General features: G+C 49.2%; 1 protein-coding gene across 1 annotated transcript in view; it reads left to right on the forward strand.

Annotated features, from left to right (window-relative positions):
* Positions 1–24,856, forward strand: part of PLB1 (phospholipase B1) — a gene marked incomplete at its 5' end in the record, with an annotated part of 123,289 nt that overhangs the window by 29,393 nt on the left and 69,040 nt on the right. Inside the window, 11 exons of the mRNA XM_082672605.1 lie at positions 128–218; positions 554–605; positions 2,311–2,397; positions 8,840–8,902; positions 9,690–9,769; positions 10,841–10,916; positions 11,847–11,951; positions 13,018–13,074; positions 17,673–17,744; positions 18,535–18,609; positions 20,652–20,715. Of these exons, the coding sequence (XP_082528731.1) occupies positions 128–218; positions 554–605; positions 2,311–2,397; positions 8,840–8,902; positions 9,690–9,769; positions 10,841–10,916; positions 11,847–11,951; positions 13,018–13,074; positions 17,673–17,744; positions 18,535–18,609; positions 20,652–20,715 (822 nt within the window). The remainder of the gene's footprint in view (positions 1–127; positions 219–553; positions 606–2,310; positions 2,398–8,839; positions 8,903–9,689; positions 9,770–10,840; positions 10,917–11,846; positions 11,952–13,017; positions 13,075–17,672; positions 17,745–18,534; positions 18,610–20,651; positions 20,716–24,856) is intronic.

The raw sequence follows: 24,856 nt of genomic DNA on the forward strand, positions 1-24,856 counted from the left end.
ACAGCCCAAGGCAGGTCATGCTTCGGAACAGGGGCAATGACCCTGGTACCTCACCCCAAAGGGGGTCACTCTTTACAGGTGACCTCCGCATGCCGAGACCACAGCCTCAAACCAGCTCTCTCTTTAGTCCTTTCAGATGTCATCAGACACTTCAATCCATCTGTCCTGAGGCCCATCTGCAGCCCTGGGAAGGGAGTGGTACCCCATAACGGTGCCGAGTAAGCTCTTTTTCTGACACTTTGCAGGGTTGTGCACTCCCGTCAGTCCTGGGTTTCTAGATGGGAGGATTTGGGGTGGCGGGCTGGAAGAGTCAGAGGCTTAAAACTAGAGATCTGTGTTAAAGCCGGAGCTTATCTCCTGCGCTGATTTTAGTCTGTTTGATGGGCCTAACTTAAAAAATCAGGTCAATGTCTGCCCTCCAGAGCCCAGGAGTGGTGTAGTGCAGCTTCCAACTCAGAGACTGGCCTGTGGGCTGAGGCAAGGGGCAAGCTTCCGGCCCTCAACAAAGTGGTATTTAACTGAGTTTTCTCTCTGCTTCCCTCCCTCTGTGCAGAGACTTGTGGATTCAGGCAAAAGAGCTGGTGAGGAACATGAAAGAGAACCAGGTAAGAATCCATCCGGCTCTGTTGGGGGCCATTTGTGTTTGCTGAGAGGCAATCAGGCAGCTGACGCCCCCGGGTTATCATGCCCTGAACTAGGCAACCAGTGTGGCCTGGGCCCTCCAAGACTGCCTTTCCCCTGGTGATTCTCTGGAGGCCAGCAAAATCCAGGGCTACTTCTCATGTTCCCAATGTGGTCCTGCCGAAAGTCAGCAGGTGGGCTAAGTAACTTCCTGCTCAGCAAGATGGTTGACAGCTTGGGTTCCAGAGGGAGACCAGTTTGAGTGGGAATCCTGAATTTCCACCTATTAGCTGTGTGACGTTGGGTAAGGCGCTTAACCTCTCTTAGCCTCAGTTTTCCCACTTAAGAAATGCGAGTAATAAAATGACCTGCAGCACAGGGCTTAGGGTGGATTCAATGAGGTGTTGGATGTGCCTGGCACACACAGAGGCAGTGCTCAGTGCAAGCCTGCAGCTGTCATGGTCACTGAAGTGGCCACTGCTGTCGTTATTAATTACGATACCCATTTTAGTTCTTGGGTGGAGGTTTCTGTAACATACATGCTGGGGCCCTGGTCTCCACTCTTCTAGCAGTTCAGACACTCTTTACTCAGAAACTCACATATGGACTCGTAATTAGCCAGCTCTAATCTTTTGTGCTCTCCTTATGAACAAGTATCAAATCAAGGCAAGCCTTGCTACCAAGCTGGCTCTAACCAGGGTCTCAGCCTGGACCCCTGGAACCAAGGGAAACCACTTTGAAGGCCAGTCACGCATTCATTAAAGAGTTCAGGTGTTCAAGCCAGGTCATTCCAGGTTATACAAGGACAGGGACAATTACAGGAGTGATGCTGTAAAACGTTGGTTTCCTCCTCCCAAGAGACTTCCTGAATTTCTGGAATGGTCGTAACATTCTGGAAAATGGCTAGGAGGTCTTGAATCCAATCCTGTCATTTTACAGATGAGGAAACTGAAGTCCCAAAAAGTCTTGTGACCCGTCTGAGTTCACTCAGCAGGTTAAAAGCTAAAATCTAAAGTGCCTCATTCTTATCCAACTCCCCTCAAGTACACCATGCTGCCTCTTAAAAAACAGAAGTTTATTTTTTGTTCCACGTAACCCGTGTTCATTAGAGAAAGATCAGAAAACACAAACAGAAGAATATTAAAATCATCCTTAAACATGATGCCCAGAGAGAGTTACTGTTCCCAGCTTGGTGTACACTCCCTTCCACATTTTTTCCAAGCACGTTTATCTGTTTTTATAAAATAGGGACGTTACTAGATGTAGAGACTTTTTATAATCTGCTTTTCTCGGTATCCTATTTCCCATGACAATAATTACGTTTTCCAGCATCGTTTTAACAACTGCATGGTGTTTTGTCTTATGAGCATTCCACAACTTACACAGCAGTCCTCTGTTTTAGACATTTACATTGTTTCCAATTTTTGACTCTTACGAACAAGGCTTGGATCGAATGGTAAGCCCTTTAAAAAAAAAAAAAGGTTTTGATAAGTTTTGCCAAACTGCCTCGTAGAGCAGTTTATACCACTTTAAATTCCCACCATATACACCTCCTTTTGGGGGAAAAAAATCCATACATATGGTTTTATGGGGGTGGTGTATGAAATGGAAAGACACGCAAAGAAAGCAGTTCTCTTGGCTTCAGGTTTCACCACCGTCTCTTTTTGATGCTATTGTCCTCTCTTCCAGCAACTTGACTTTCAGAATGACTGGAAGCTCATCACCGTGTTCTTCAGTAACACTAGCCAGTGTCACCTGTGTCCCTCCGCCCAACAGGTAAACCACAGGCTGGGAGGCAGAGGGATTGCAGATGCTGGGGTGGGTGCAGAAGGAACTAAACCTGCCTGATTACATCTGGAAGGCTGGGCCTGATAGCACCTGTTTCAGAGTTAGGGCAGGCAGGCAGGTAGAGAGACAGACAGATATCTAAGGGCTCAAGGAAACATATTGAGGGAGAGGTATTTTTAACTTACCATCCTTACCATTCAGGAAAAGGAAACCATGGTATAGATAAGCTGAGTCAATGGTCATTCTGCACCTGAGGAAAATCCGCTTCCTAGTTCAAAAATCATTTTGCCTCTTTTAACTCTGATTTCATTTGAATGCTGAACTTAGGAAATAAAGCAGTACTTTTGATAACACCTCTTGAACTCTAGCTCACCGTGAACCCTAGTTTTAGTGGGAAGTTGTCTAGTTGTTTATTAGGTAGACTGTATCTTCCAGGCTCTTTGGCGTTGCCAGGAATGAGATATGAAACATGTGACTTTTAAGATATTTAGGTGGGTGACTGACTATGACTTAAGTCTTTATTGACAAGTGTCCAGGTTAGGATCAACTGAAAGTGAGAGGGTGGCTTAGAGGCCTAGGCCATGGTGACGTAAATGGCATACAGGTGACCCTTCTGGAGCCTGAAGCCTCATTGCCACCCAGCTGGCCCTGCCACTTACGGCAGTTCAAACACCTGCCCACTGTCCTTTCAGCAGCCTTCCAGGGCCTCCACCAGGCCATGGCACAGGCAAGGGTGAAGTTTCTTGAGATGCTGTCCTCTTCTTTTCTGTGCCCCTCTCCCAAATACGTACTCTTGCCTTCCTCCAAATGCCCCATGACCCCTGCTCCACCACCAAAATCCCCTCCCTTTAGTGATGTTAGGCGCTGGGAGAATGCTGACAGAAGCCCACCTTCCCTAATCAGCTCTTGTTAAACAATGTTCCTGCAGATCTCCTGGGTTTGTGGCATATAGATCTTGAAGCTTATTCTACTTCACGTCTGTTTTCTCCCATACCAAGGGAAATTTCCATGCCCTGTTTATTGTCTGCACCACCCCCTGCACTTTGGCCATTTTGCACACCAACATTTACTCGTGAATTTACACATTCATGCATTGAAATGCTCAAACAAGCATTTAGGCATGGCTGCATTCCTCTATATATCCACGCAACCATCCATCCATCCATCCATAAGTTATCTATTCGTGCATCAATTCATTCTCTCTTCTTACATGCAGGCACACATTATTGTACTTATGATGAGTTTGTTCATGCTAGCATTTGTTTGATTTTTTTAATATTTGAATGTATTCATTGATACTTACACTCATTCATGATTTCTTCCATGTATTTTATCTTGTGTTCGAGCATTCCTATGTGAATTCTTGCATTCTTTCGTGTATTTATTCCTTCAGTACATTACATGCATTCTTGAATACATGCATGATGTATTCCTGTGTGCGTGTCCATTTATGCACTATTTTTATTAAATTTTAGTTACACAAGCAATGCACAGATGCTTTCTTCTTTTAAAAAATGAAACATTATAGTTAAAGCGAAAATACCCTTTAGCCACCACCTCCAATCCTCTCTCTTTTTATTTCCAAACTTTTTGCATATTTGTAAATCCTAGTATTCCTTTATGTGTGTGTATATAAGAGAGAGATTTAACATAAATAGTATTATATCGTATGTACCACTGAACAGTTTTTTTCACTAATCAAGTGTTTTTGAGATCCAGTCATGTTGATACATATGGATTGAGTTTATTCCTGTTACTTGCTAAATAGTATCCCACGTGTACATTTACTACATTTTATTTCACTATTTCTGTATTGATGGCCATTTAGGTGTTTCTAGTTTTCCACTAATATAAACAATCTTGTTCATTTACTTGAACATGGTGGTTTTCTAAATACAGTGATTATATTTCATTGTATTCAATTACAGTGTAATTTATTATATTTCAGATTATAGATTGAAGTATATTAGTGGGTCAAAAATCAGTTTAAAAGATTACAACCAAAAATTATAAAAAAAGAACTAGACTAGGATCAACTATAAAATATTAGAGTTCATTGCATGTAGTAAGGTAAGTGTTGGTTCGTGATTATTTTTGCTTCATTTATATATAGATATGTGTGTACCGGGTTGTGATGTGAAACATATCTCACACTGTGGGTCATGATCAAAGCAGTTTGAAGAAAGTGCCTTGAGTACATTCGTAAACACAGAATTGCTGGTCATCAGATACATACACTTTAAGTCTTAAAGGGCTGCCTAATTGCCCTCCAAAGGAGCTGAACACCTTTATATGCTAATATCCTGGGACCAGTCCCCACATATAAGGGGCTTTTCCACGCCACCAAGCAATTCTCAGACACCGGCTGGGTGTCCTACAATTCAGCTCAATTCTGACACGATCTGCCTGCAGACAGTATCAGATCCCACAGGTTAGGAGCTCAGTCCTGCAAGATTGTCCCCAGCCCCCATTTCAGTTGCCAATCCCAAGTCCAGGTTGTCACCTGAGCTTCTGCCCAACTGGCTATAGATTGGAGGTTCCAACAAGCCCCTCCTTGAGTTCAATTAATTTTCTAGAGTGGCTCACAGAACCCAGGGAGACATTTTACTTACTAGGTTCTTGGTTGATTATAAAAGGATATAATTCAGGAACAGCCAGATGGAAGAAATGTATAGTGCAAGGTATGGGGAAAGAGCGAGAAGCTTCCGTGCTCTCTCCAGGTGGGCCACTCTCCCAGCACCTGCAGGTGGCCACCAGCAGGGGAGCTCTCTGAACCCATCCTTCTGCGCTTTTATGGAGCTTCGTTACATAGTCAGGATTGACTAAATCATTGGCCAACAGCAACTGATTCAACTTCCAGCCCCAGGTTGGGTGGCGGTCGTGGGCAGGGGGACTGAAAATTCCAACTCTCTGATCCCAGGGTTGGTTCTCCTGGCAACCAGCCCCCATCCTTAGGTGTAGTTCCAAAGTCACCTCATTAACACAGCAAAATACACTTTTATGCTCTCATCACTTAGGAAATTCCAATGGTTTATGAGCTCTGTGCCGCAAAAGGGGACAAAAACCAAATATATACCTCGTATTACAAATGACAATATCACATAATTCTCACCAGTGTCTGAGTGCACCCATTACCTACAACCTTTCCAACACTTGTTGTTATCAAAGCCAATGATTTTTTGTCAGCATGTGAAATTCCCTCAGGATCTAGTCATGTTGATACATGTGGATTAAGTTTATTCACACTTAGAACCTCACACTTTTAATTGGTTGTAAACATATGACAAAAGTAGCCATGCTCCACTCCTGATTTCTAAATGGCTACATACCAGTGACTTAATCTCTGTAAACTGAACTCACTGAAGCGATGTTTACTATCATCCACTCGTATTCCCACTGTATTGCGTTTTTCCTTCCGTCTTGATTTTCCTTTTGCCCAAAGACCACCGAGGCTTTGGAGCCTAGAATAAATCCCACCTGCACTTCCATTTCCCCCAAAGGACATTGTGGCTCATGGTTCTGGCTCTCGACCTCCTTGGCCTGGGCTGGCTGGTTCCTCCCTTCACTCTTGCACTCTTGCTTCTGCAGCCCAGACCCAGCCCTCACCTCCTAGTCTCCCTGGTGGCGCTTCTGGCCACAGCTAACCAGGATCCCCCATCTGAGAAGCTCTTACACAGCACTTCTGCATCCCCAAAGCACATCCCAGGCATGGCCTCTCCCTCAGGGGTTGCTCTGCAGAGTCCCAGGGGCTGCAGGAGGTGCTCTGAGACTGTGGGCTCCAGGCTTCCACCCGACCTCACAGAGCAGCTCTGCCTTTAACTGTGGCATACATATGGCAGGTTTCCTGAAACAGTTCATGTGAGAAAAAGGTATTTTATTGTTAAGAAGAAATGTTAAACTCCGGTCCTGCCCTACTTAGGACCTGGAATTTTCCTCCCCTAAGAGACCTTTGGGCTCCTTTCATGGGGAATAGACAAGGGCTTGTGTCCACATGTGTTCTTTAGGGATTTCTTAAGACCAAAGCCATAAGAGAGTAAGACCAGGAACCATTCATTAGGCAGTGATGGTGCTTCTTCAGGGCTGCTATGGTGGATGCAGCAATTCAAAGGCAGGTGCTTCAGAGCTAACTAGTAACCTGGCTCATAGCAGTGACACAGGGATGCTTTTAGGGTCTGGACTCTTGCTTACTGCTCTCCAGTTAAAGTCTAGTTATATGGAGTGAGAACAAAATTGCAAGAAGAGAAAAAATAAAGGAAAAGAAAAACAAAAAACCTAACACTGCAAAAATCTGTTACTGAATCAAGTTTCTCTGCCCCATGCATGACAGGCCAAATGCTGGGACACTGAGGTTTGCAGAAAGAAAGGATTTATTCACCAGGCAGCCAAGTGAGGAGATGCGAGAACAAATCTCAAATCCGCCTCGGGATATTTATGGGATAAAGAAGCAGGGCAGTCCGAGGCATGGGGAATGTGGGGGATAGGTGATTGGAGAGAAGAAAAAGGTGAGGTAATCGTTCTGAGCAGGTGCAGCTAAGCTACATGCTTCTTCAGGGGGACACATGCTTCTTCATGGGATGCATGTTCAGAAAATGGTAGCGTTAGCATGTTCTGAAGGTGGAGTTCTGGGCCCTCTGACATCAGAAGGTCACTGATGGGACACTCAACACATGCCCAGTTGGAGGCCTCAACCAGTCTTGTCCAGTTGGAGCTTGAGCCAGTGAACAGCCGACTCCAAGTTCCTGAAACACAACTAGGGCAAACATCTTATTTAGGCCATGGAATGCTTGGAGAACATGCAAGTTTTTATAAAAACAATTAAGGGAACTTGATCAGTGAAGGCAGGTTACAGTTCATTATTTATTAAGCAAGTTGTAGTTTAAGGTATCTAATGGATGACACTTGGTTTCAAAAATATACCCATTCATTCCTTGCAGATGCCTTTAGAAACAGGTGCCAACATTTTGGAGGACACGCTGGCAGTATGACTCAAGAAACCTAAAAGTGTTTGTGTCTTTTGACTGAATAATCTTACTTCTTGGAATAAATCCCAGATAAATAACTTGGTAGAAAAAGTTAAGTCTGGTTGCAGGCACATGTTTGATAACAGAGCATTCTTCTGATTCTGGGGGCAAAATATGGAAATGTGTAAGTTCCTTTGAAGAAATAAGCTTTTTCCTGACTTCGAGTTATGGAGGAGTTTATCACGTGTGACCTTCTAGGCAGGGGACATTTTATAGGAGCATCATGTCTTCCACTAAGGATCAGGGACAGTTGGTGCCCCAAGGACAACCATTCAATACCTGGAAAGCCTAGGTGGGCCCTGATTCACTCTGTAGCAGTGAATCAGCACCTTGACTAAGAGGTTTCTAAATCAGGGTTTGCAGTCTGAGGAGACGCATACAGGGATTCCCCGAGGAAAGAGGGATGCCCTGCATATGATTCAGGCAGTGAGGACCTTTCTGGACCGAAGTTCCTATGACTCCTAAGAAGGGAAAGTGTGATGCTTAATGTCTTGCTCAGGGAGAGAAAAAATGAGACAGGAGGCTTTGTTGCTGGCTACGGCAGCAGATTGGGCTGGACTGGCTTCCAGAGGACAGCCTGGCACCAAAGTGGGGACACAGGAGCGGGAGGCCGCCCTCCACGCGGTCCCAGCCCGACTGATGGGCAGCTGTCTCCAGAGTCACCACCTGTGTCCCCCCCAGGAAACAGAACGGCTGCTAGGCCTGCTTTGTCTTCCTGTCTGAGCCAAGTCGCCTCAGGGGACAGCAGGTTTGCAAGCAGCTTAGGAATCTGTCTTGTTGCAAAGTTTATTTTTGTTTTGTTTTGTTTTTACACTGAAAAGGTAAACCCGGGTTGTTTTTTGAAGTGCTCTCATTTGTTTATTTTCATTACCTGCAAGGAATTGGGTGGGAAGAAGGTGTCTTTAAATACTCAGTGACAGGAGCCCTTTTCTTAGGGCAGATGTGGCAGGGAAAGGTCTGATAAGAGTGCCATGTGGAAGTTTTGAGGTTCATCTGGGTCCTTAAATCCAAGCGTTCCCCCTTTGGACCTGATTTTCTTCAGGTCAAAGTGGTTCCATCAGTCTTTGGGAATAAATCTGGTCTCATGTCCCTCATGTGAGCCTTAGAATTGCCTTGGCCTTGGGTTTGCCCTTCCCTGACACAGAACTTCTCATTTGGGAGAGTTTACTTTTTTCCTGGTGGGTGATGTGTTGGGGAAGTCAGAGAATGGACAAAAATCCCAGGAAGCTCTGGGAACTCTACACTTGTGTGTGGGATACTGGGGTCTAGATGGGGCTTTTGTTACTATCATCTCTGTCGAGGGGGGATGGGGGGTTGGGGAGGGGAAGGGACAGGCCAGCGTGAGCCTGGGCCTCTCTGCCCCGTGTCCCCTGTCCCCACCCACACTCAGAACATTTCTCCTTCCACAGCAAAGACACGTGACGAGCAGCATGGACCAGCTGACGAGAATGCTGGACTGCCTGCATCAGGAGGTGAGGTTGGCAGCTCCCTCAGCTTGGTGGGACCACGCGCCCGGAGCTCCCTCACGGGCACCTGCAGCAGCCAGGAGAAGCTGCCCTTCCGTGGGATGGGGGGACAGGTTCTGGTTTCTTTCGAATGGCCTCCACCAGGACGGGAAAATGGACTCCCAGGAGGGAGACCAAGACCCCAGGGAAAGGGAAGGCTCTGGAGTGCTTTTGATGAAAACACGGGTCACAGATAGACCTCTTCACTCTTGCAAAGGATATTACTAAGAGCGCCCCCTAAGGAGGAGGGAGGATACAGTCCTGTTCCCCCCTGGGGTCTCTGTGACCCGCTCCTTCCTGAGGCCCGTTTCTGACTGTGTCTGGGGCAGTGATGGCCTGGAGCCTGCAGGGACCTTGAGAACTCTCAAGGCTTCCCTAAGTGATTAGTGTGAGCACGGCAGGTCCTGGAAATCCCAGGGGAGCTCTGGGTTCTCACCTTCCCCGCCTTTCCCTAGGGAGGAAGAGGGTCCCCAGTCCCATTACCACTGGGTCCTGCTGCCCTGTGTTGGGGAGGTGCCCTGCCCACCGTGAGGGGCGGTGAATGACCCATTTCTGGATGGCGCAGCCGACAGAGCTGACAGCTTTGAACTGACCCCAGCCAACCACGTCCCAGAGGGCCTGCCTGTTTAACCAAGGAGAGTCCCATCGTGCTCAACCAGACCCCAAACTAGGCTCAAACCAGGGGTTCCAGAGAGGCCGCAGGGCAGCGGCAGCGACTTTGCAAATGCTCATCTTGCCCCTCGTATCCCCCTAGGTCCCCAAAGCGTTTGTGAACCTGGTGGATCTCTCCGGGGTTCTGAGGGGCTCGCACTGGCATCAGGGGACTCCGCTCAGGTAAAAAGGGAAGTGAAAAGGGACCAGCATTGGTCGACTGGTGCCACGCGCCAGGCACCGCGTGGGACACTTCACGTGCATCAGCTGATCCAAGGCGTGGAGTGAGAGAGAGACAAAGCGACGTGTGTGAGATTCCACAGCCAGCGGGGGCAGAGTCAGGCTGCGGAAGGGGCCCTCTGCCGCATTGTTTTGGGGACTGAGTTAAAGGATGAAATATGCAGCCTGGTTGACGTAGTGACAGGTGCCCCAGCCCCACCAGGGTGACTTGAGAGTTTAAAAACCAGCTTGGGCAAAACAGCTATTAGCCAAGAAGTATTATTTCCAGAAATTGGAAAGACAATTTAGTCTAATTGTATTTTATTTTCACACAACTTGATTCCCATGTATTTCTGAGATTTTTCAGATAATTTAAACTTTCTGAGCCCAGATCCTGAGATTTCTGGCTGGATAAAGTCAGATCAGGGGCGTTGTAGGTGGTGGCAACGGAAAGGAGAGGACAGTGCAGAGAGGATAGGGGGGTTTGAAGAGGAAGAAAGCTGAAGGAACGGTGGCTCAGAGTAGGGGAGGGGAGAACAGGAGGTGGGTTTCTGGGGGAGGAGCAGTGAGGGAAGCGGTGCATCAGGAGATGAAGTGAGAGGCAGCGTCTCCATAACATACCCTTTTTTTTTTTTTTTTTTTTTTTTTTGCGGTACGCGGGCCTCTCACTGTTGTGGCCTCTGCCGTTGCGGAGCACAGGCTCTGGACGCGCAGGCCCAGCGGCCATGGCTCACAGGCCCAGCCACTCCGTGACATGTGGGATCTTCCCGGATCGGGGCACGAACCCGTGTCCCCTGCATCGGCAGGCGGACTCTCAACCACTGCGCCACCAGGGAAGCTCCATAACGTACCCTTTTTTCTCCCCAATGTGTACTTCCTTCCTTCCTTCTCCTGGGCCATCTAAGACTTCCAGCTTCCCCTTCCCCCAGCTCCCAAAGCAACTCCCAGTGCCCCCAGCCCCACCTTCCTCCAAGAGGGAGTCTAAACGGCCCCACACGGCATCCATGCTCACTTCCTGCTTGTTTTAACCTGCAGTCCCACGGCCGAGCCCTGCAGGTGCTCAGGGGAGACCTCGCGGCTGTCCAGGGTTGCGACCCAGTGGGCCTATCAGGTGAGTGCACTCTGGGACACTGCCTGTTGGCTCACAGGGGCAGGTGGTCATGAGAACAGGGATGGTGGGAACAATTAGGGTGCACGTTTGCTGACGTAGGACCCCACCAGCTGAAGTCAGAACTGAGTCAGGAGCGAACGACAGCAGCTACTCTTGCGTCGCTTCCAGGTGCTGACTTGATCTTCCAGCACGTAAAGTGGGAACTGCCGTACTGGTTGCGGGGAGAGTGGATGCAAGTGGAGGGTGGTGGTGGTACCTACGGTAAAAGATGCTGAAGGATTTTGCAGGTCGTTCCAAGATGCTTTTGGTCATCATCCCCCTTCTGCCACTGCATCTGTGGCTGGTGGACGGGTTTGCCTGGACTAGGCTTGCACAGACTGCAGCCTGGACTACGGTCTGGCTCCTGAAGATGTGCATCTAGTTTACAGGAGAGATCCCAAGACAGTGTGCGTGGCTCAGCGGAAGCCTCCATCCCCACCAGCAAACCGTGCAAAGCACGGTTCCCACTGACATGCGTTAACATGATGATTTTTATTTAAGAGGCAGTTTTGTATAAGAAGTTTTCCATATGAAGCTGTATGTCATTTCTCTTGCTTTGGAAATGACATTTTTTGAGTGGTTAATAGCACATCCCTGTACAGAACTCAGCCCTTGAAGAGAGAGTGGGGACCCTAGCTACATACTGGGCTGGCGTATACTTCTCGAGCTCCCAGAGAACAGTTCTCGGGTCTTACCTGATGCTGGACGTCAGAGGAAAATGAAAACCTGGTTTAGTTAATCAAAGGGCCCTGAAGTGTGAGATGAGAGGGAGCTTCCCAATAGCATGTGATTCAGAATAGCATGGGTGGGTGATTCTGACCGGGGGGCTGCTGGGAACTCCCTGGTGTGAGGATGGGGCAGGCTGAGCCTCGCTGGTACTCCTTTCTTCAGGAAACCTGGGAACAGCTCCTGGCCTCCAGCAAGTACAACGAGCAGACGTCCTTCGCAGTGGTTTTCCAGCCTTTCTTCTACGAGGGAACCCTGCCACCACCCTCGGTGAGTGAGGGCCTGGCCCACACCCTCTCCCTCTCCCTCCCCTGCCCTCTCCTCTGCAGATGCCCCAACACAGTTGAGCTTCACCGAGCCCAGGATGTGTAGTCTCAGGGGGAAATGCTGCAGTGTTCTCTTATACTTTTTGGACAACTTCCCCGTGAGGTTGGATAGCCCCGTGAGGAAGGTTCCGAGAGGCAGAGCCGCCCAGAGGTAAAGAGCATGGGCTCCAGCCAGACGGCTTCTGGCTTTGGAATGGGCCGGCTGTGTGACCTTGGGCAAGTTGTTTGAACTCTCTGTGTCTTGTTTCTCATCTGTGAAATCAGGGCCATTATTAACATTCCGCCTGCTAGAGTGGTTGTCAGGGTGATTAAATACATGTGAGGAACTTAGAGCAGCGCCTGGCTCTGGGAAGCCCGCAGTGTCTCTCAGCTATGGTGACTATTCAGGATGGAATTTCCAGGCCCCACACTGCACTCCTCCCCCTGAAGGCTCCTCCACATCTATCCCTGCAAGGGAGGGCACTTTGAGTTGTTTCCTCACCCAGGTCACTGGGCAAACGCCCCTTCCCCCTGGGGGTCCTGCAGACCACAAGCGCTGTGGTGGGTGCACACGTGCTCAGCTCAGCAAGGTCTCTACACCTGTGGGGCTTCAGCACTGTACATCTGGGACAGCCCCTCCCTCCAGGCTCCTGGCTCCTGCCATTGGAGTCATTGTGTCCCTCCGGGACTTCAGTGATGTTTAAATAGTGGTTTAGTAGGAGGAGGAATATTAGTTCCCGTCCCCCCCTCCTACTCAGACCATACCTGAATCACTTCCCTGTCACCTCCTTCTGCTGTTGAGTTCAGTGTGTACAACCCCACAATGCGGAGGAGCAGCCAGACGTGAGACGCGCCCCTACAGGCCCTCACCTCCTAGCCTGTAAGTCCCTGCCATTATTGATGGGGAGGGACTGAGAGATAGAATCTGAGCGCATCAGGACCCCCATCTCTGCCGGGAGAGCTTCAGAGTGCGCGGCAGGGCTGTCCCAGCCCCGGGGGCACACGGGACCTCTCATTTGGTTCTCTTTCAGGGGGAGCGACCACTCCAGGATCCCACCATCCTCGCCTTGACTCTCTGGAACAGCATGGTGAGTGGCTGGGGGTCCCGGGGCGCCGCCCTGCCAGCCTGGGGTTTAGTCTATGGAAGGAGAAGCAGGGCCTCTGCCGTCGTGCCCCATCTGCTCACCGCTCTGATGGAGGGGTTGAGGGACACCAGCAGGACCCCAAGATGATGATTCTGGGCCATCAGGGGTCCCTCCCACATCCAGTGACAGCCCATCTGGGACCACCTGGGAGTTTCACCTCCTCTTCCTGGAAGCTGGGCTGCAGCCCTGACAGTGAGCACGGCTCCCTGGGCAGCCTCAGTCCTGCTCTTTCCGGATGCAGGAACGTTTCCTTGGCATCTGTCTGGGAGACCTCACTTGGAGTGGGGCACTAGGGAGAAGGCTCACGTAGCAACCTGGCCCAGCTCTCCCTCATTTTACACTTAAGTTTCCAATGCCCAGGGTGGTGCCTGGGGTGAGTGTGGAGTGATGAAGACCTGGGTTCAAAGCTCTCACGAGCTGTGTGAACTTAGGGTCTCAGCTCCCTTTCTGCAAAACCCCCGAGCCAACACGTGGAGAGTGTACAGCTCCCTCCCGGCCCACAGCGAGTATTCACCCTGGGTGGCCCTTCTTACTCTGACTGTGACGGGCTTCCCCCAGACTCTGAAGGTCCCCCGGGGCTATCTGGGATTAGTCAATGGATGGAATGTTCCATTAAACTTTGAACCTCTCCAGAGCACCAGACAGAGACCTGATTTTGCCATTTATTTTTTTCCCATCCAAACTGTCCTAGAATTCCAGGGACGGCAACCTGGTTTTCTTCTTCCTTGCATTAGAAAAATTTCTCTCCATCTCCTCAGACTGAGGTGCTGTGCTGAGTCCTGTGAGCAGCTGTAGTTGGGTGCGCAGTGGCCAGTGAGACAGCAGGGAGGGCAGGGGCCAGCCCAGGCAGCCCGGACTGACGGAGTCACACTAGCCTTCGGAGAAGCCATTTGATTTCTTTGAACGAGGACCCTTGTTGGTGGGCCTGACCCCTGAGCGGTCAGGCCCCAGAAAACCACTTTGCTGTTCATCTCCCTCCACCCTCTCTCTGGGGGAGGAGGGCTCATTCTTCCAGCTCGGCCAAACCTCTCTCCTCCTCTGTTACCTTTCTCCCAAGCAATGAAAGAAAGCCTAGAGGGTGCCTACCCTATGCTGGGTCCAGGGAAGATACAGGAGACACACCAAATGGCCCAGCGAATAGCTGGAAGGGCACAGCAGGAACAGGGTCATGCCCTGGACAGAGCACCCAAAAGGGATATGGGCAAGAGGCCAGGACGGCCCCCCGAGGGTGGGACTGGAATTGGCTTTGTCGGCATGGGTTGGGGGGAAATATGTCAGAGGAGGTGGGGCTGGCATTCCCAGGCGAGAGGAGCTGTGTGAACAGAATAAAATGCACTAGCAAGGGGTGGTGGGAGAGGAACGGGATAAGGAGGCCCCACGAATGAATGAAGTGCCCTGTGCAATCAGACAGGCGCACGGCGCGCACAGCGCCCTGAAACCCGCTCGAGGGCGAGGATGGGCAGGTGCCCAGAGGGGAGCAGAAGGTCTCACGCTCAAGGCCAAAGGTCTGGGACCCAGTAGGTGTCCCAGGGGCTTTGGGGAGGAGGCAGCTTTCCTAGGTGGGCAGTTACCTGCCCAACGAACCGGCAGTCCTTTCCCAGGGAGAGGCCTCGAGGTCCCTGTAGCCGAGCCAACAAGGAGGGAAGCGCGTCCCCTGGCTTCCTCTCTGGCAAAATGCCAGACCATCCCATGGCTCCCGAGCGCATGGACAGCTCCTGCAGGTTAATTTATGAGAAATTACGAAGGTAACAGGTTAGGGGAAAGGGCACTGGGTGAGGAGCCAGAAAACCTGGGTTCTGAGTCCAGCTGTGCATTTGGTTGTTTCTTGAGGTGAGTCACGTGGTCTTTCTGGGCCCCATTTTCTCTATTTGCCAGCCTCAGAGGACCTTGGGAAATATAGGAGCAGTTCACCCTTGGGTTCCCTCCTGTGTCCTCCCAGGGACATGGGGAGTCCAGGAGCCTCCCTGCCTCCACCTCTGTGTGCCTCTGTGGTGTTGGGCTTAACTGCAACTACAGAGGTAAAAGACAGCTACGTCCGTCATGCCCACATTTGCAGACACACAAGAGCCCCGAGTGAGGGCCACCCTCTTACATGGGGAGCAGAGAGGGACCAGCAGAATCGCTGTGACCAGAGGGGCCCAGCTTCTACCGCTTCTCTGCTTGGCCTCGACCTAGGACACAGCGATGGTGGCGACTGTGCAGGGCTACACAGTGTCTGCTCCCCGGGCCAAGTCCCGAGGTGCGCGTAAGCTCTGAGGGCCAGTGAAGGAAAACCCCACACACACGCACGCAGTCATCGTGAGCGGCCCTGCTTCGGAAACACGCCTGGCTGCATGAGCCACCCAGACGGAAACGGAGCTCCTGGCATGGAGCAGAGGAGGGTTTTGTGTTTGGGATGTAATTAATTCCCTGGGCCCATCCTGCCTCCTCAATAACTTCTGATGATTCTTATGTAACAGTAGTGTTGATGAGACCCACCTGTGGGGACTCAATTGCCAGGTCTAGCAGTCACGGCCCCCCACCTTATTCCCAGCCCTGCGCTAGCGCCAGAGGCGCAGGGCGAGGTGAGAAGGGCTCACAGTCAAGCGGGACTCTTGAGAGCACGTCTAAGGTCATCCCGCCACCCCTGCCACGCTCCAGTTCATCTCGGGGACAGGGAGGCTGTGCAGAAGAGATGCGAGCAATTAAAGGGCTGAAGGGTGGAGTAAGAGAACAGGACCAGCGTCCCCAGGGTGTGTACGGGCACGTGCGGTGCAGGGCGGTGGATGGAGGGACACGCAAAGGGTCATTTGATCTAGCCGAGTCATTTTCCATCCTGAGGATGGAGGGTCAGAGCGTGTGTAAAGGGGATTAATGGCAGCAGGAAGGACGTAGGTGACTGATAAAGAGACATTTAGGACAAGGTTCTTAGTGCAAATGGATTTATTGGGAAAACCTATGAATTTTCCTTTGGCGTCCTTAAAAAATTAGGTTCTGTTATATCCATTCGACTAAAATTATCACAACGTGGCTTTCTCAACATTTCTTTCCAGATTCTATTATTGATTAAATTCTTGAAAGATTGGAGAAGAGAACTCAGGCCACTTCGACATTGGGCCACCGACTCAGGCCCACTGAACACTCCCTTTCAGGGCGGCCCTGAAAGTTCTGGGTTGGAATCCCATACTTAGGAGTGTCCACCATCAGAATAAAACTGAAAGGAGATGGGGAGTGCAGTTCCTCCTCCAGCCCCTGAGCAAAAGGCTGCCACTCGTTTTACAGAAGGTTATTTACACCCTCTTATCTGACCCTGTCCGTTTGGGTGAAGGAAGTTTACCTGAGAAGATAAAGTTCTTCCCCTGCTTCTTGTTTGCTGGGCACAGATGCCGGGGCAAGATATTGCTGAGGAATCTAAAGGGCTCGTGGAAGATGGCAGAGCCCGTGACTGAGCCAGATAGGGGGGCTCCATCCTGTAGCCTCCTGCACTTTTGTCCCCCGTCAAGGTCTGTGGGAGGGGAGCGGAGGGGAGAGGAGGGACCGGGTGACCTAGGAGCCCAGCTCCTCTGGGCAGCAGGGCTGACAGCAAACACGAGGTCCCCAAACAGTAGAAGACGGTGCGTGCAAGAGAAAATCTGTGATCTCTCAAAACCACTGTATTTTTCTGTTAAGTGTTTACAAATGTATAATGAACATTTAAAAATAACAGAAGGAACTTAAAATCCTTGCTCCGTTGAATTCTCCAACTGCCTTCATTTTTCTATCTCCCCTCCGATGTCTTTACCTGAGCCGATCCTCTGCTGCTTTCTCTGGCGGGTACACCATACACTTTTCGTCTATGTTGTTAGATAGGCTTCAGTTATCATTTAAGTAGCTGCCTCTATCAGCCACTGGTACCACTATCACTGTTCCTGAATGGCTAGACACTCTAGTTGTTAGCGTGGAGCCGTGCTATGTCCCATGTCACTGTACCTCTGTGTCCCAGGTAAAGACATGGGGCTTGCCAGGTGACAGAGGGTTTCATTCATTCCCTGCTGGTTTACACGAGAGCCATTTATTTGCCCTTCCTTCCCATTCCTACTCTCCTCCCTGAGGGAAATTTAATCAGGGAGCCGGCCAGCAGCAGGGCAGCAAGGAGGGGGATGCGACATCAAGCTAATAACCGGCTCCTGGTGATCAGGTAGCCGGTGACCCCGTGAGAGCGATTTGGTTGAATCTGGACATCCATGTCCTTGTGTCAGCTCAACCTCCCTGGTGTTCACTTTCCCCTGTAGCAGGAGGGGTGGGCTGGGAATCAGTGGTTCCTCTCCCGCAGTGGGCCCTCACCTTGAGCGCGCGTCAGAATCCCTGGAGGGCTTGATAAAGCACAGGGAGCTGGACCCCACCCCAGAGTTGCGGGCTGGGAATTTGCCATTTCTAACGTGTTCCCAGGTGACGCTGATGCTGCCCGCCCAGGGTCACACTCTGAGAAACACTGAGCTAATGAGCCTTTCTCAGTGGTAGTACCCTAGGATGCTGCCACCCGTGTAAGACTTTTCTGTTCTGAACATCACCTTCTTTCCTAGATGGAGCCAGCAGGACAGAAAGATGAGCCATTCGGTGCCAAAGAGAGGCGGCCAGTGAAATGTCCGTCTCAGGTAGGCGAGGACTGGAGGGGGCGGGGGGCCGGGGGGCGGCACCTCCTGCTGAGCTGGGGAGAAAGACGGGGTCACAAAGCAGGGGGCTTTGCTGCGACGTGGGTCTTACCTGGTTGAGACATTAGCCCGTTAGAGTCTCGGGTCTGTTCTTCTGGGCCTGGGCACACCTAAGGTTTATACCTGTGGGCCAGGAGAGCTGTTTTAACAGAAGTGAGGCCCCTTCCGTGCTTGTAGAGGGCCTAGGAACAAAGGCACAGCTCACACGGCCCCAAATGCTAAGACGGGTATCTTAAATATGTGCCTAATATATAGTAGGTGTAGAATTAACGTTGCTGAATAAATTAATGAAAAAATAGCTGAATGTAAATGAACAGAATTCTTTTTTATCACTTAATGCTAGTCAGATTTTTGGCTTTATTGATGAATTGGTACGTTTTTGTTACCAGGCTGTAAGAACCGTATAATTCACCCTCTTTTCCTCTTTGCCTTGGCTCTCGGGAAACTTAAGATTAGGTTCTCTTTTCATGGAAATATACCTACTTTGCCTGTTGGCATGGACCTCGGGTAGAGAGCAAAAGATGCTGACTGCTGCAAATGGGAAATTTCAAAATGTTAATGAACTCCCTCAGGGAACTAATGAGCAGTCCAGAGAAGAAAAGCCAGAGAATGTTTCTCCCATCCTTTAAAGGATGGTATGAATGTTTCAGATTGGCCAAAGGCATTGCTGGGTGATGAAAGCTGATGATTACAGGATACGGATCGTGGTTACAACGCATGCCTTTCTCTGCAGGAGAATCCCTATCTGTTCACCTACAGGAACAGCAACTACCCGCCCAGGTTGCAGAAATCCCAGGCGAAGTTTGAGGTACGGGGAGGTTTTTCTGTGATTGACAAACATGCAAATGAACCAGGGGCCGTACCTTGCTGAGTCTTTTTGAAGTCTTCCAGGGCAGTTCTTTGTGTCCTGGACCCCATGGGTAGGTTGGAGAAGAGTGAAGGAGCACATGCGTGGCTGTCCCCTTGGTGCTTGACGCAGGGCTGCCCTCCAGCTCCGTCTTTAAAACGGCCTCGGCAACCAGCATCCCATGGCTTCACGGGGTGTGTTGGGGGGCTCAGCACTACCTGTTCCCCGTCTATTTTGATGCGAGACAAGAATTTCAGGCCCTCCCCAAATCTCTGACAAGTCTTTGAAAACTCATCTGAGCCCTTAATCTGAAGAGAAAGTCCAGAAAAGCCAGGGAAATGGGGTGAAGCCTGAAAGCTGTCGCATGGAGACCGGAAGGCCTCCGCTGCGGCCACACCTCCGGGGCCTGCCTCACACACGTCTTGCTTATGACGTATCTCACGAGTCTCTTCCTGATACTTCCTGTCAAGGTTAGATAGGGCACTCCACACTCCTCTGAGGATGCAAGAAACACTTGAAGGTTGTCTCCTTCTCAGAGGACTGGGGACCAATATGGGTTGAGACAAATTTGGTGGTGGTCCCAGCACCGCCCCTGCCTCCCTATTGGATAAAAGAGGGTGCGGTTTACTCCCAGGGGTGTAGGCAAAGCTGATGGCCTGGGCCTGCACCACAAAGCCCAAGAGATACGGCGTAAAAGACTTGATGTATCAGCTTGTCCCGTGCTTTCTAACTAATATCACAGCAGTAAGGATACATCTGAGAGGCACCGTGGTGCCGCAATTTGAGAGCGCTGGCTCGGGGTTCAAATCCAGACTCTTGCACTTACTGGCTCTGTGTCAGGGGGACTTAACCTCTCTGTGCCTTAGTTTTTCAAATCTGGGAAATGGTGATAGGTCATAGTGCTACCTAATAGAGCTATTAAATTGTAATAAGTTATTAAGTATAAGGCACATATAACAGTATCTGACATGCCATGAGTTTTATAGTAGAGGGAGCAATGCATATCTTCAGGATACGTTTACTGAATACTAGCTGTGTACCATTAGGATGCATGCTCCATGGGGGCAGTGACTCAGAGCAGGTACCTAGTCACTATTAGCCGAATAACCAAATGGGTGGGCAGGTGGGTGGGTGGACGGGGACCAGGCATAGGAGATACAAACACAAATACGTTGCTTGTCCCAAGGAACTCAGTCTAGTGGAGTCAACCAGCAGTGATAGCACAATGTAAAAAGTGCCGTAAGGTTTCCACGGGGTATTCTGGGAACACAGCGGAAGAACAAATGACAGGCAGGAGAGAGTTGAGAAGCCTTCCCCAAGAGTACCCATGACCTCAGCCTGAGGATGACAAAAGTCAAGCCAGGTGGGTGGGAGTGAGGGAAACAGAGGGAGGGAAAGGGAAAGAAAGAGCAGACGTAGGTGTTCGGACGAAGATGTGGAGGGACAGAGAGTCAGGTCTGGAATGTTGGGGGCTTCCTACCCCGTGCTGAGGAGGGTGGACTTTATGCTGATGTTAGCACAGAGTGGAAATATGCTTATTCAACCAACAAGTGTTTATTGAGCATCTACTGTGCAGCCTTCTAGGCTCTGGACATACAAGAAGCAAAATGGATGAAAATTCCTGCTTTCACTGAGAATTTGGGCAAGGGAGTGATTTTTATATTGAGAGAGAAAGAGTCCTCTGAATGGATTCAGAAGGCTGGGGAGGAAGCCCACAGGCCGGCAGCAGTGATGATGGTGAACAGGGCCATGTTCCAGGAAGAAGGGACAAGGCCTGAACCTAGCCTGAGGCTGAGGGACTAGGAAAGGGGGGCCGGCTTGGGAACATCTGGAAAGGGTGTTGTGGACGCTCAGATGTGAGTGTTGAAGGAGAGGGAGAAATCCTACATGATGCTTAGGTTTCTGTACTAAGTGATATCTTCCAAAATAGAGGCCCACTTCTCACCCAGTTTCTTAGGTTGCAAGATCCATTTCTTCTTATTTCTCCATGTGTCTCATTTTAGGTGAGAGATGGAACGGAAATCAGGTGTCCTGACAAGGATCCCTCTGACACGATTCCCACATCAGGTACACGGCTTGAGTCAAGTGATTTTTAAAGTCATCTGAGGTCTAAAACCATCAATGTAAGAGCAGCCTTAAGATGACAGGGCTTTGTACACAATCTGAGATACACCTGAGAAGTTTTCAAGGCCATACAGCTCTGTATGTATACTTGTAAGTTCATGCCTGTGTTTGATTATTCTTTAACTAAAATATGATAACATTATCGAAAGCATTTATTGAGCATTAACTGTGTGCCAGGCCATGCTCTGCAAAGGGCCCAGTGTCAGGTGAGTGAGCTGATGTCATTGTCCCTGCTGGGAAGCCTCGATGAGGTGAACTTATTCTCTGAAACATAAAACTACCTTTAAGCAGGAAGCAAAAATAACCAGTCCAAGCTCCCGGTCAGAGCCATATGCAGAGTGCACTCAAACACTGGAAAGCCATCTTACAAACGTGCCATTTTCACTACTTCTCTGTGTTTCCAAGATGACTGGTGCTGGGCCATGAAAATGAGGCTCATGGAACATTCTAGGCAGAGACCTTCCCAAAGAGGGGCTGCCTAAGGGCTGAAACTTTTCCTCCAGGTGAGCCAACCTCTGAGTGATGGCTCTGTGCACGTGATCATGGGAGGTCACGGGAGAGCCGTGTGGTGGCCCACGTGACTCACAACCTCAACCCAGGAGCGTTTCTGCAACAATGCGATAGGTTCTCATGCTTGGTCCTGGAGGGTGACTCATTTGTTCATTGATTCGTTCACTTGTTCACTCATCTATTAGATGATTGTTGAATGCCTCTCATGTGCCTGCCAGGATGGAAAGTGAAGTTTGAAGATGTCGCAGTGTGCAAATCTTTGTAGTCACTTTGTCTCCTTTTGCTGAGTATTAGTAGAACAAGTTTAAGTGTCAGCCCGCCCTTCATGCCTGTCTTAGCTCTACACGCTCAAGTCTAGTCAAATGACAGGCAAGTAAGTTAAAAATCTTCTCACCAAAACTTCGGTGTTCTTGACTAAGTTGCAGAATAATGGAATAGGTGATAAAAGTCTTACAGGTCTTCCCTGGTGGCGCAGTGGTTGAGAGTCTGCCTGCCGATGTAGGGGACATGGGTTCGTGCCCCGGTCTGGGAAGATCCCACATGCCGTGGAGCGGCTGGGCCCGTGAGCCATGGCCGCTGAGCCTGCGTGTCTGGAGCCTGTGCTCCGCAACAGGAGAAGCCACAACAATGAGAGGCCCGCGTATCGCAAAAAAAAAAAAAAAAAAAAGAAAAAGAAAAAAGAAAAAAAAAGAATCCCCCTGCCAATGCAGGGGACATGGGTTTGAGTCCTGGTCCAGGAAGATCCCACATGCCACAGACCAACTAAGCCCGTGTGCCACAACTACTGAGCCTGTGCTCTAGAGCCCGTGAGGCTGTGTGCCACAGCTACTGAAGCCCACGTGCCTAGAGCCTGTGCTTCAAAACAAGAGAAGCCACCACAATGAGAAGCCCACACACCTCAACTAGAGAAGGCCCGCACGTAGCAACAAAGACCCAACGCAGCCAAAAAATAAATAAATAAGGTAAAAGTCTTTTTAAAAAAAGTCTTACACACACACACTTAGTCTTTAGACTTTTTCCCCCCGTACTTAGTGACAGCCCCTTCGTATTGGCAGAACTTCAGTAGCAGAAACAAATTGTTAGCTTCATATGTAGGCCCTCCAACAGCAAAACCTCAAAGATGTATGTATGTATAGAGAGAGGAAGGGGGGAATTTGAATGTTTTAATAGCCGTACTCTTTACAGTGAAATGATATCCATCCTCTTTTAATCTTATCATTCCGAAAGGATGATGTGTAAAGATTTTGCAGTCTTGTCTAGATTATGTTCCCATCATGACAGTGATAACCAACCAATCCATCAGAGCATATCTGAACATCTGAAAGCCAAATAAAATGTGAATCTCTTCTTTATTCCTTGACCCTGAAGGTTATCTTGTTTAGTGGCACTTGAGTATGTAAGCACAAGAAATCTCAAGGCCTTGAGATCTTAGACACTCTGGTGACAGAAGCTGTTTGGATAAGCAGATGGATAGATTTATGCCTCCTTGATCTAACCAAGCGGGCCTGGGACCAAAACATGAGCATTGGCCAACTGGGTGGCAGCCCTCGTGGGCTAACGTTGGGCCTGCGCCTCTGAGTCCCTCTGAAAAGTGTCTTTAGAAAAATGGCAACAACTAACTGGACAAAAACAAAAAACACATTTCACTACTGCGCTTGATCTATGGTTGGACATTTTAATCATACTTGTGGCTGTCAGGGTGGGAAAAAGACTTAGCACAGGGTCACGTCATTATTACCCTTGATGATCGTTGTACTGGTGAGGTCGTTCACTCTTCTGGAGATCATGTTGGCAATTTCTAATTGAGATGAAGGCCTCTGATACGTACTTGTAAGAGCAGGTCATCTTATCTTTACAACCGCAGTGACTCAGCACATGGTAGGAGCCTGATGATGGTTGGTGAACTCATCTTAATTATGGAGTATTCCTACTTCCGCAAATCAGAAATTCCCAGAGTTGAAAACGATCTTAAAAACCAAGTGGACCAAAATGCCTTCCGTTAAGACAACTTTTCACTAAGACTCTCTTATAAAATAACTGTTTTATCTTCAGAGTTGTTTTCAAAAATCTTCTTTGTAGTCCCCTTTTCTAGTGTCTCTCTCAAACCAACCCACAGCTACACCTAGCTAAGGAGAAGTGATAATTTCAAAATAAGATACTGCTTCCATCAACAGGTCCCAGCCCCTGGCAGCCCGGGTGCCCCACCCTCACACCATTCAGAGCCCACAGGTGATGAACCTCTCCTACTGATCTATGGGGCTTGGGATGGGATATATAGAGCTGATGTAAGTAATTGTTATTACCAGTCGCTATTTGGTAGCATGAATAAATGAATGCACACGTGCGTGCTTCCAATTTTTCCCTTCTGGTCAGTGCATACATGCAATTTACTGAGTGCTACCTCCTGTGAACTTTATAACTTCATAAGTACTTACATCATTTTATATTACTTCACGGCCCTGTCCCTAACATAGTTGGGATAACTAAGAATAACATGCTGGGCCTGGTAGATGACTTAAGGTTTTCCCAGTGAGAAAAGGAGTAGCATTTTGTAAACAGAAGAGTGGCCATAAAGAGCCAGAGGGCACAGGGCTCATCGCCTGTCCATTGAAGCTGGCTCTCTTGAAGTCAAGCTGCTCCTTCCTTGCAGAGGGGAAAATTCATAGTATTAGAAAATAGGAGTCCACCAAGCTAATTCTGTGCCACTGTCACCAGTAGTATCAATTAGAACAGTTCACTTATTTTAAGCTATTGATTCCTTTCTAAGTCCCTGATGTGATTTATTTTACCCATTTGGCTAAAATGAGCTATTCAAGCGCTGCTATGAAAAATGCCCAGGTTACAGGCACTGGGTGACCACTAGGAGTTTCACTTCATTGTGAATCAGCTGTGTACTGTCCAGTGTACGTCCTGAAACCGTCTCTATAGTCACCACCTGCTCATGAGTCTTGTGGCCTAACCTAGCCTGTGACTAGGAAGTAGTGACGCCCCACAGGGAATATAACAGCCTGCCTGTCCCCTCGGCGTGACCAGCCTACTGGACAAGTTCAAACTCACCCTCAAGACACTCAGATGAATGTATTTCCCTTCCCTGCAGTTCCCACCATTTAAAGCATTGAGAGCTGTAGTCTCTGACACAGAGCCTCTTCCTTAGCCTTTAATTCAACTGAACACATTTCTTGAGCTCCTACTGTGTGCGAGGCACATATTTCTTCACATAAACTTATGCCAACGCACTTCAAAGACAGAAACAAGGCCCAACCTGTGCCAGCAGTTTACCACCATTGCAGAAGTCCTTATATAAGTCCCTAAAATCTGAGAGCAAAAGGGTTGGGCAGCCGTAGCTGATAGTCGAGAGAAAGTTGGTTTTTCAGGTTATGGCCCCAGGTTTAAGCTGTTGGGTTACACAAGACAAAACTCCCAAGCGTCAAGTCTGCTGTTCCTTTTCATGTCCAACGGGCAGTTTCCCCTTTCTCTACTCTAGTCAACCATTTTCTGTCTATTCATGATCTTTTATCTTAGTTTGGATGGCCTTCTGATAAGAGGCCCCTTCTGTAAAGATCTTGATGAGTGA

Source organism: Grampus griseus (genome assembly GCF_964374135.1).
Source record: "Grampus griseus genome assembly, chromosome: 15".
Lineage (NCBI taxonomy): Eukaryota > Metazoa > Chordata > Mammalia > Artiodactyla > Delphinidae > Grampus > Grampus griseus.